The 12,736-nt window shown below is 35.6% G+C and overlaps 1 protein-coding gene across 7 annotated transcripts in view; it reads right to left on the bottom strand.

The window, feature by feature from the left end:
- Immp2l (inner mitochondrial membrane peptidase subunit 2) overlaps nucleotides 1–12,736 on the bottom strand; it is an 835,266-nt gene that overhangs the window by 199,498 nt on the left and 623,032 nt on the right. For all 7 annotated transcript variants that reach the window (XM_051145157.1, XM_051145172.1, XM_051145189.1 and 4 more), the window contains one exon: nucleotides 7,708–7,810. In XM_051145157.1, coding sequence (XP_051001114.1) covers nucleotides 7,708–7,810 — 103 coding nt within the window. The remainder of the gene's footprint in view (nucleotides 1–7,707; nucleotides 7,811–12,736) is intronic.

Raw genomic sequence — 12,736 nt, 5'->3', positions numbered from 1 at the left:
TATCTGAAAATGTAATCATGTGGAAAAGTATTTCTATGCTAGCAGAATAATTAAGATAAAACAAAGAATTTGATTAATTAGAAATGGAAGCCTAGATTGCTCCTGTTCTTGAGGGGCGGGGGACGACAATATCTATTTGAGCTCTATATTGTGCATCTATGCTCTCTTTTAAAAGCCACTTTTTGATGTTATAATTATATAGACAAAAATATCTAACCTATACTGAAGCAAATCCAGAGGGGTGCTCTCTTTTCTATTGCTACATGGGTACTACTCAGTTTTGCACATGGCTCCAGAAGTGGACAGTCCTCTGAGACTTAGCTGTCTGTTCATACAGATATTTTCATTATAGCTACAACTCCTTTAATTAATTTTCATGTTTTTATGAAATGCATGCCTTTGAGTACATCAGTCCAGTGACAATTGCATCTAAAATATACATTGAGTTACCAGCATCCAACACATGAAAGGGGATTACGGGAAGACATGAAAACCACCAGAGTGAGGTCTTACAATTTTGTTATCACTCTTTATTCTACAATTATAGGATATATTTTATTGCAAACAAAAAGTTCTTAACAAGCAAGCCTGTATTATAAAACAAGAAGAAAACACAGCCAATTAAATCCTAAGCAACATTCTTTGGATGTGTGAATAGAACACTTTACTTGGATCTTGTCAACACACTCTAATGATCTTTTTCTTTATTTAAAAATGGCTGATTGTAAACAAAAGCCACTCTCACAGCTCCATAGAAATTACACAAGGAAAATCCAACACTTCAATGATAAATAAAATGTCAATTCATATTCCTAAGTCCACAAGATTATTCTGTATTATATAAACAGAATATTTTCAGCACAATTGAAAGCGCTTAACCTCACCAGCCATAGAGTACTTCTAACCTCTCCAGCCACAGACCACCTCATTCACAAAACATACGGCATCTGCAGGGCCTTATTTGATGCAAGGTTTTACCAAATAGTTACCACTTGTACTAACTTTAGCATATTTTATGCCATCACATTCTTGTAGAAGATTTCTTGGGTTGTTATGAGGTTATTGTAAATATATCTGCACTACTTTTCTGATATGCTTGTCAGGTCCCCAGCTTGAAATATTTGTCACAATCTGGTTGCTGTCTGATTGTGCCTGTCCTTTGATCCCATCTTTCTTCTAAGGCAGGGTTATATCTTGAAAACTGTGGCACCTGCTGCTCTCTTCCTGCCCCTCTGGCATCAGAGTTCCATTCAAACGTGGCAATGGTGCCAAAAGACAAACTCAGCATGCCCCTGTCAGCCAGGATTTGAATCTCTCTCTTGAAAGGTCTCTGGATATGTTAAACATTTTTCCAAGCATCATTCCAATTCCTTCTTGGATAGATTGTCTCTATAATAACAAGCTCCCTCTCTTCCACCCTTATTCCAACTCTAAGAATGTTGTTCTGGCTGCCTTGCTCATATCACCTACTTTTTACAAATAAAAATTACATTACATGAAAAGGATTTACAACAGGTAAAACTAGCTAACTTGCAAGAATGTCCTCTTCCCAAATGTTACCTACAGCCTTTCCCTACAGGATAAAAGCTGTTTCTCTTATTTTATTCTGAGAGTAACCACAGGTTTAAAAAAGAATGTGTACAGATAGAAGATGCTAAAAAATGTGTCCACGTGGCACAAATGAAAGCCTTTGCATAATATGGGAACATGAACTTTATTTTTCCTTTAGCTTCTAACGTGAAAAACTTATTTGAATTTCATTGAGTTTAAAAGGAATTCTATGAAATTTCAATTTTTATTTGCCCCACTGCCTTGTATATCATCTCCCTTGTACCATCAGGTAGTTTTTTAATCAATAGTACTTCTAGTGTTCACTTGCTGCTAATACTAATATCACCTATTAGCCATAGTGCTTAAAAAGTATTCAAGGGACTCAAGCATTGTTTAATTACATAGCCCTGAAATAAGAGTTGGATATTTTCCAAATGACTTAGAATTAAAAAAAAAAAAAAGTCTTATTCCTCATAGCTTGTAGTTTCCTTTCTCAGGTACAGACACTATATCATAATAATTTCTGCATCCAAATTGTTCCATTTTGCTTCATGGTCCTTGCACACAAATTGTTCACAAGGTGACACAATAATCACAGACCTAAAAATCAAACTGTCTTTATACATCTTAGAAAGAGTGTCTCTGCCTTGTTTAAAACCAAAGTTTTCATTTAATGTCTTTTGATCAATATAGTCAAAACAAATTATTTATTTTACATACTAAAGTACTCAGTTTTGATTTCTCTGTGGATGTTAGAATTTCCACTATGACATATTTCCTTATGAAAAATCACCATGCAGCACAAAATGAAAAATTCTCAGAGGCTCATGACTTACAGCAAGATGAAAACGTTAGGAAAACTTTAAAGATAGAAAATGCAAAAGGTAAATGGAGGCCATCAGAAGAGTCAGGGTTACATTTTTTACAAAAGGAAGGAACACTTATGAGAGTGGTTCAAACAGGAGCCCTGAAATGTACATTCATAATAAATGGAAGAGAGAAGCCTCACATCTATTTGAACTGATGGAAGAGTTCACTGCCCTGAAGTAGTTAAGCTTACTGCTTGAAGGTTTACAGCTGTGAAGCACGTGTACAAATAACATGGGGACATTTGCCTTTCATGTGTCCTATTACTAGTCAACAGAGCACAAAAAAAAAAAAAAAAACCTTGCAGTGAACACTTACTTCTGGGTGCTTGCAAAGGGCAACATGGCTATTTCAGAAAATGTACTCATGCCATCTAACAGTAGGCATAGTCAAGGGAAAGATGCTAACTTCATCGATAGAGCAGAAGAGTTACTATGGGAGATGTATAGAAAACATTCCAAGCGATCAAAAAAGCCTATATATGATATTCTTTTTATACAATTCAATGAAGTGAAGTAGTCATATGCTCTGAATTTATCCAATTATAATAATTTTAAAAGAAAGTTATTTCTTACAGTGGACACCCAAACTGAAGCAACAAATGGGAGTTTATCTGTAAGAAGATACTTTCTATCTTTGTGTAATTTATCTAATAGGTTTAAAAAGACATCATAGTGAGACTGTTATCCATAATCAAACATTTTCCCACCAAATACATCAAATATTTTTCCATCTGATCATAACATTGTAAAATATTTTTATAGACCAAAGAGATAGATTTGGCCTTACATGCCATTTACTTTAAATCATCTTTAAAAGTCATACATTTTTGCAACCATATTGAAATGTAGACAATTACAATGATATGAAAAGGACCAAATATTGGCCCAATACTGGAAACAATATGATGTTATATATCACTTCCTTCTTTTATATATTCGCTCAATATTATGAATACTGCTTGTGTCATTAAAGTTCATTATAAGCAACCTTCCATGAATACAAATTTTACCCTATGGCTAAATCATCTCATTTAATTATAGTACTTTATTAATTTTCTCAGGTTTTTCATCAAAATTTTTATTTTTTGAGAAAATGCTCATTTTATCAAAGATGTATTTACAACTGATTTAGAGAAGGAGTCTTTTTTTAATAAAGTGAAAATATAAATCTGTAAAATTTGGGGAACTGACTGTTCATAAACAAGACTAACTGCTCCTGTTTGATTTTGTGACCTGTGTTTGTAAGTGTGTCCTAGTTGCTTTCCATGATGTCTTCCTCAAGAAACTGAGTGTGGATGCTAGACCAGAAGTTAGGTGTCATTCCTCTCCTTACTGTGAATTTCTCTACTGCTGCAGCTGTTGTTAACATCTTTGTATTAATAAGCCACTATTAATTTCATTCACAGTATTAGTCTATTCTATTTTAAGCCTACACAGTTTCAACAAAACAGATCAAAGAAACAAATGATAGTATAAAAAAGTACAGAGGAAGTAATAAAACAAAGTAAAAACAAAAAAACAAAAAAATCAGCATAAGACATTTATGTTCTTGAGTGTTCTTTGATAGACTACAGCTGAAAGCTTACTTCAGCATAGAGACATAGGGAAAACTTTAACTGGGAATAACTAGACTCTTGTTATAGTCAGCTAACTGCACTTCCTAACAAACAAAGCAAAATCCATACCAAGGTTGATTACTATGAAAAAAGAACATAAAATATGTGATAAACAGCAACAGGTACTGGAAAGTTGATGGGGAACCAAATAAAGATGAAAAGCTGTGGTCCAATATACAGACAAGGGAAGCATTTCATTCAAATCTTACTCCTTCGGGTGAGTTGTCAGTGCCAAGGAAAGCACGTTCCCTCATTCAAGGGGAGAAATGAATCAAGAGTGTACCTGAAAACATAAAATTCATTGGCCTCTCTGTATAACATTTAAATATACTGCCAGGTAAGCAAATCTTTCCACTGAGAATTTTATCAGACAACAAAGTTTTCAAGACTATATTTTTAAAAGTTTATATTAAGATTTAATGTTTTAGAATAAAAAACATGTTAAAGTGATTAACAAATGAATCATATAGTCAACGGTTAGTAGAAAGGGCATTCAAATACTCTAAATTCAGGCCAGGTATGGTAGTGTGCACATGAAATTCCAGCTCTTAGCAAGTCAAAGCAGGATGATATGGGGCTCAGGGCCAGTGTGGGCTACACAATAATACTCTGGCTCAACAGGCCAGGCAAATAATCGAATCAAATAAATGTCTCTACCCTAGCTTCAGAGATTAGATTTATAAGGACTGTATGGATTTTTAAAACTGTTTTACATTTTTTTCTTTTCCTAATACTTGATGAGAACTTACTAGGAAAAAGCTTTCCCATCAAAGATAGTAGGAGCAGAACCACAGAGCACTTTCTAAAAGAAAAGAATAGATATTAAAACTCACAGATATATACAAATACAATAGTATGTTTTCATTCTAGAGAAGATATTTTCCTTAAAATTGGAAAATAGAAACAAGACTAGTTCCCTAAGTGAAAATTAGGAGCTTTGTTTAACTGATAAAAGAAGTTTTGCATAAATATTTCTTACCCAACAAAGGAGGATCACTAGGTTTCAAAATAATATTGTTTTTACTTAATTATTGATTATGTTATAATTAGTGGTTAGATTTCATTTGAAACATTGATGTAAACCAAATGGCATTGAGAAATAAATACATCATACTTGTCACAGTTTTATGTGATATGGTCTCTTATTGTAATAAACACAATAAGATTGTCATTCACAAGTAGATCTTATTATCTTCCTTTTTAGAAAGAGGACACTTCCACATCTGTTATTGTTTTGTGGGTGTCTTTAATAACCACAGTTCCGTGATTCCAAGCACTGCCATTAAGTGTAAGATGGGAAAAAGAGCCACATAAGAGCTGTACAATTCACAGGACACACTACAGACACTATAAAATTCCCAGCACATGGCTTACAACTTTATTCTTGTCCTTTAAAAAAATGTGTGTATATGCACAGTCATGTGTGCATACCTACTGATATGAATGTGTGCATTGGTTTGTGCATGTGGACATGTGTGAAGGCTTGGGGTGGTGGGCAGCATTTGACATTCAAGCTCTGCCCATCTTATATTTTTGAGCCGGAGTCCCTTATTGAACTTGGAGCTCAACAGTTAGCCTAGACTGACTGCTTGGTCAATGGGTCTCGAGGATCCTCTTGTCTCTTTCTTTTCAGTGCTGGGATTATAGGCACATTCCACCATGCGTTCGTTGCTTTTTATGTGAGTTCCGGGGGATCAAATTCAGGTCCTTATGCTTATATAGCAAGCACTTACCCATGAACCATCCTACTAGCTCTCCTTTTCTTTCTCCAGTATGAAAGCAAAGAGAAATCAACTGATAGGCAGTCTCAATATTTACATAAACAACATTGCACTATCTTCCATTTAAAAATGGACAAAGTATCAAGCCTCTCAAATTTTGGGACTTTATTATTAGTAACTACTTAAAATACACCTGATAGACACACAATTAGTAATTCATTTCCACATCACTACAATAACTAATTAAAACTCAGTAGAGTTAACTAATATTTTTATAGACTTGGCCATCAACATAGTACATGTATTCTTATTGGTCAAAGAAATAGAGCTATGTTCAAGTGATTCCCTTTCATTCAAGTTGCTACTTGCGCTCTTCACTACAAACAATTGTCCTGCACTGTGGGCAGTACAAAATACTACCAACATTTCTCTCTCTCTCTCTTTTTTTTTTTTTATCTTTGGTGGAACTTAGATTAAGTATAATTTTTAGATAGTTACCATTCAGAGGCAAGTATAGGCCTTACGATTCTTTTTATTTTTTTTAACATCATTAGTGTGACTAGAAAAAAATATAGAAATGGTGTGTTGAAATTTCTCCCACAACTCCATATACTTATTCAAATCTAGCCCTTAAAACTTTTACCCAAGCTGAGTCTACGTGGCTATATGTTTAGTGGCAATATCACTGGCTCTTCATAACCCTCAGAAGAAACTTTTATTAGACACTACATCTTTTAATTTTTGACAAAAAAATGAGGCTATTTTTATACAACCTTGTGTTAGGATGCTAAGTAATTGTTTTGTCTTATACATATGTAAAAATACAGCTTTGGGAAAGCAAAATGGGCAAAGTTAAGCTTTTAAATAGACCAGACAAGAAATCAGCTACAGTTTCCATTAACTGAGAAACTGTCCACTTTTATAATGAATTACTGTGAAGACTCATAGAGAAGTTCTTTATGCATTCCAAGTGGAAAAAAATCCATAAAATATCAGAATATTTTCACATACTCTATGGATAAGCATGGAATAAGATATGCCTGTGTTTCTGCTATCAGTTAAATGCTAACAAAATGTCACTTATGAACAGTACCAGAATGTGCCAACCCCCAAGCATGCCACTCTGACACAAGGATTACTTTGAGCTAAGAGTACTTGAAAAACAACAGGCATGAGCTGGGCACACCACTTCGTTCCTTTCTTCTTGAGAACAGGAGATTAACATTACCACGTGAAAGCTGCCCTCCCTCTAGCTGAAGACAAGAAACATTCTTCAATGGACAGTCATAGCTGTGAAAATTCAGCACAATCTTGTTAAAATCATTCTTGCCTTCCTTTAGTCTCTCCACATAATTTAGTTACTTGTCCAAAATGACCTGTCTTTGAGCAAACTAATTCAGCAGCAGGTAAGTCTCACCATTTTTAAGGACCTGTGTCTCTTTATGAGGGCTTTTACGACATCTATAACATATATTAAATGTGTGTGTGCCGTTCTCTGATAATCTGTTTCACATCAGTTTCATTTTCAGGCTGAGATGAGACCGCAAGAGAAAATCAAGGAAACCCACCTTGCTCCCATACTTACTACTATGATTTTTACTATTATTGGAATAAAATATTTAGAAAATTGATGCCTATATATCTTCTTACATATTTAATTGGTTAAATACTAACTCAAAAATAGGTAGAAGGCATTTCTGTGTGGGAAATCAGGATCTTCCAACTGGTAAGTCAGACGGTCATGAAACACACACACACAGACACACACACACACACACACACACACACACACACACACACACACACTTTGATAACCTAAAAGACTTTTCCAACATAAAGTGTTGTTCCATTAAAAAGTCTCCAACCAGTCTTGGCTCAAAGAACAGAGGAAACACCTGCTTCCACCTTTCAAATGCAACTTTCTCAGAAACAAGGTTCAACTTGACTCACCGGTCCAAAAGAATTACTATCAAAACTGTGTCCATGATGATCGCCTTCAACCCACATGTGACCACGGGGGACTTTGACCAAGCGGTTTTTGTGTCCAATGGTTCTGAAAACAAACAGCGAGACCAGTGAAATGAGAGAAGGAAAGGGACTTCACAACTTAGATACACAATCAGGAAGGACAGAACAGGTGTTAGAAAGAGAGTGTCTGCCCCTGCCAGGGTGTTCCTGTAGGTATATCGGCAGGAAAACCAACCGAGAGAAGACTTAAGAATAAAAACCGGTGCAGCCTGACATCAGTCAACCTGGATCAGACTTAAGAACTCTAATAACAGGCAGTTTACTCCCAATGTATTTAATCCCAGTATACTTTTGGGAAAAGCCTCCTTATTGCACAAGGAAGCATAATTACATTGAAAGTCAATTCAGGATACATGTCATTTCTTCTAATTAGATAGGCTCTAGATAGGGGTTATCTGTACTAGCTTAAGGGCCTAAGGGTCTGTGCTGAACTCTACAGAGAGTGTAGAGGTCATTTGGGCTATTAGCCACTGCTGGTCTTGGTTGAGGGAGCTTGGGGGATGCTCTCGCTATAAGGGTCATTTATATTACTACCCACCACTGGTCCTGGTTGTAGGAGCTTGATATGGCTTGGCCCAACAGATAGTACAGCTTGGCCCAACAGCTACAGCCAAACCAGGCTGTTAATTACTTCCAATTTTCAGCTTTCTGGTTAGAAGTACAGTTTTTTCATGTTTCTGATTGGAAAGAGCTCAGTACTGATGCAAATTGATGTGCTGGGGTGGGTTGGGGGGAGGGCTCCCTTTTCTGAGGAGACAGGGAGGGAGGATGGGGGAAATGTAGGAGGGAGGGACTGGGAGGAGAGGAAGGAAGGAGCTAAGATCAAGATGTAAAGTGAATACATGAATTAAAATAAATTTTAAAAAGAAAAAAGAAAAGACAATTTTGTGTGTTTAACATTCCTGGCATCTCTGGAGATCTGTGGGTGCAAGGACCTTCATGCGAAGCTCCCAACAAGCATGAAATTATAGAAGTTCCACTCAAGTAAGATATGGCTCATTCTCTAAACTGCCCATGGGAACCATACAGAACAAGTATAGCTTTGGGAAAGCAAAATGTGCAAAGTTTTTAAACAGATCAAACAAGAAATCAGCTGTAGTTTCCATTAACTAAGAAATCCTTCACTTTCGTAGAGAGTTAGTGTGAAGATTCATAAATAGAGAATTTCCATATATACTCAAAGGGAAGGAAATCAATGAACTTACAGTGTAGTCACATATTCTGTAGATAAGCATGCAATGTAGTTCTTACTTTGTATAAGGAAAAAATGCTTAAAGACACAAACACCAGAGTATAGTTTCTGCTACTTAATTTAATTCATAATATCCTTAAAAAATATTTTTAAAAATTTTAACATACCTTGAAATGAAGATCTATTTGTCTTCTTATACTTGCATTCACGCTAGTGTTCAACTGTTTTAGTTTACTCATGGAAATTACGATTCAAAGCTGAGGGCTGGAGGGATGGCTCAGAGGTTAAGGGCACTGGCTGCTCTTCACGTGACAGAAGGTCAATTCCCAGTACCCACATAGTGGCTCACAACTGGTTTGTAACTTCAGTTCCAGAGGCTCTGAAACCTCTTTCTACCCTCCATGTGCACCAAACACACATGATAGTGTACAGGTATGTATGAAGACAAAACACCCATGTACATAATAAGCAAACAAGACTTGGAAGTAGGAAGAAAAAGAATCATGATGACCTCTTGGCATGTATAGTGTCAGTATTAGCAGAAAACTGACCCACACTATATTTTTCTTGAAAAGAATCTTTTGAACAACCCTGAAGAAGAAGTGTCAATGACTGATGACATACAGCAGATATTCATATTCTAGACACAGGAAAGGAAGGGAGGGGGACAAGCTTTCTCACATTGTAAGTGGCCATGGGAAATGATGCACACTTTGTGTCTTCATTCCTTTTTTCTATCTATCCTGAGAATATCTTAAGAGACTAAAATATTCATGCCTGTTGGTCTAATTCTTCTACTTGTTGAAGTCAATTGCCAAGAAACCAGAACTATGGACAAATGCTTGCTATAAGGGATACTCAGCTGACTCTTTTTACAGCCTTACTCCAGAAATGTGATTTACCCAAATATCTAGTAGCAAAGTATAGGTAAATAAATTATGAAACAACCAACTAAACGAAAGACAGAATTAAAATAAAGTTTGATTCAAACCCCACAAAAACAATTCTTTGGGGAGCACATAGCTGTGTATTTCCTTCATTTCCTAGAGCATCCTAGAAAACACTAACTTAGACAAGCTTCTCAATAAAGGTTTGCTGAATGAATGAGCAAGCGAGTGAAAATCACCCTGAAAGCCAAAGCATTCAGAAATTGAGCTTGGCAATTTGATATGGACTCTCTCTGAGGCTAGTCTGTTAGTTAGCAAGCTGTGTATGCACAGAAGAATGCACTAAAATGGAAAGTACACATAAATTTGTGCTATAGAAATTGAAACTATTCATTATTGTGGATGGTTTTTAATTTTCAAGATAATTTCAGTGTTGAATTGCTTTGCTTTAGATCAGTAAGTCATCCATGCAAGGAAGCAATATTGTGGCCATTAGAGCCCCACAGTAAGTTAAGGGTTGCTGTTTGTTTTTAATTACTATAGGAAAAGAGGCTTTCAGCTTTTTAGAGAAAAGCAGAAACAAATTCAACACATCTTACCCTTATACACTTTGCAATAGAAACATTCTTCAATTAAAGTCATTCCATTAGTTCTTGACATCACTGCTGCATGAGCTAGTGTCTAACAACTAATACCCACATCGAACGATAGTAACGAGGTGAACTTACAGTTAACTGCTGCAAAGGTATCGTCACCTAATATATCCACACATCTGTTCTCGGTATTCAGCTAAGAATTTAGGTTGCGTTCTTAGAAAGAAAACGGAAGAAGTGTGTGTGTGTGTGTGTGTGTGTGTGTGCGTGTGTGTGCATGCATGTGTGTATGAAAGCATACAATATATTACATTGTGTTAGTAATTATCCAAGGTTTCAGGCATTCATTTTAGGTCTTGCAGTGTGTTTCCCATGGATTAATGGTATTTATGTATGTTCACCGCACTCCAGGATATCTCACTGGGGTAAAGAAGTGAAGAATGCACTCAATAAAATAGTCTTATAAGTCAGGTCTGAATGGTGTAGCTTGCACCTTCTTGCTCCATTTACTCATCTTAACTTACAGGTTTTTGTTGTTAGGGAAGTTCCTAAGGAAGGAACCAAAACGAGTCTCAAGTCTATGAGACCTTTAATTACTTGGTAGTGACTACCTATTGGGTAGAGAAAGATTCCAAGGACACCAAGTGGTTTGGTAAACTGGAACACAAACACATGAACTATTGATTCTGTTTTAAAAAGAATAAAATAAATCCAACACAAAATTATATCCACAATGAAATAGTAGGCCGAACATATTCTCCTGGAAGCTAGGATGATATAAAAGTCAGATTGAATTTTAGGCACTATAAGAATCAAGATACTTGTGACAGAAAATTATAGTATTATCAAAGTACCAGTGAAGGCAGCAGGTCTCCTTGTGGTGAACATTTTGTGTAAGGAACTTAAGCACATGCTTTATGCCAGTAGTTCTTAGCCATTTGCAATCCTTTGTTTTCTTTTTTATGCACACTAATTCTGACTTAGGTTCATAGATTTATTTATTCACTGTCTATGTATTCCTGCTGAAATGTGACCTATGGAAATATGCCTTTCTTATAGAATATTCCTAGAGCACAACATGATCAACAAATATTTGTTAAATAAATGACAAAGAAATTTAGAACTGATGAAAAATAATGGCCTAAAGGCATGATAATACTATGGAAAGCACTCTGATTCTAGAACAGGCTAAAGAAGCTTCAACCTGAATTCTATGGTTTGCAGACAAGCTTATATGTTACAACTATTTGCCATCTTTACAATAGGGTGAACCTATTAACATCCACCTTAAGCAGGTTCAGATGAAGATTACCAATAAACCATAAATACTGTGATGGTAATAAACTGTTCAGTTTGTGGAGTTAGCTTATCTTGCTTTGGTTATTTATTTGACCATATCAAGTCACAATATCAAAATTTATCAATTTTAGCCAAATTGATAAAATTCAAAGGGGCAGTTTCTTATTTACGACAGTAGATGAAAGAGGAGAGAAAGAGAAGGAGCACCTAACGCTAAGGTTATTGAGTGTGTAAATGTAGCATATACTAAACATCATAGAAATGTATCATCTTCAACTTGAGGCTTTTAAGTAAAGCTCCGAGTATGGTTCTGATGTACATTTAATATACAGTAAATGGTGCTGATTATTTCCAGACTTCTTTAGTCCATTCTTTTTCCTTTGTTTTATAATTCAGAATGCGTTGAGGTTCATTATGAGTTAGTATCAATCTCTTCAAATTACCAGGATATGCCTCAATAATTTTTTTTTCTCACAGTTGTGTTGTGCCTATGACTATTTTTAATGGTACAGTGACTGTTTTTTCCTTTCTTCTCTTTTTCCATTCAGGAACACATTAAAACTCATATGTGAAGGGATATCTATCTATTTGTATATATTCAAATACACAGAGAGCAACAGGTAAAACAAGACAAAACAACAACAACAAAAATGAACTATCTACTGTGGCTTCATCTGCCAGTCTCTTACACATTCCACTGCTACTGTGGTAATACATAGAGGCTTACACAGATAATAGTCAGGTTTGGGGTAAATATTGTAAGTGGAGAACACTGGTAACTATGCCATATGGACAGCACATGTTCTATCTCCTAATCTCTTAGAGTGTATCCAACTTCTCAAAATAGTAACCCAGAATATCTTTAAAAATATGGTGGCAAATTATCAGGCTACTTCGTCTTAGGGCTGCCAAGGAAATACAATACTGCTAATAAAATTTCTCTAGAGAAGGAATTTTAAATAGCTTTTTTTCCTCCCAAA

Source organism: Acomys russatus, chromosome 1 (assembly GCF_903995435.1).
Source record: "Acomys russatus chromosome 1, mAcoRus1.1, whole genome shotgun sequence".
NCBI classification, from domain to species: domain Eukaryota; kingdom Metazoa; phylum Chordata; class Mammalia; order Rodentia; family Muridae; genus Acomys; species Acomys russatus.
The sequence above is the reverse complement of the archived record's forward strand: the minus strand, read 5'-3'. Positions and strand labels throughout refer to the sequence as shown.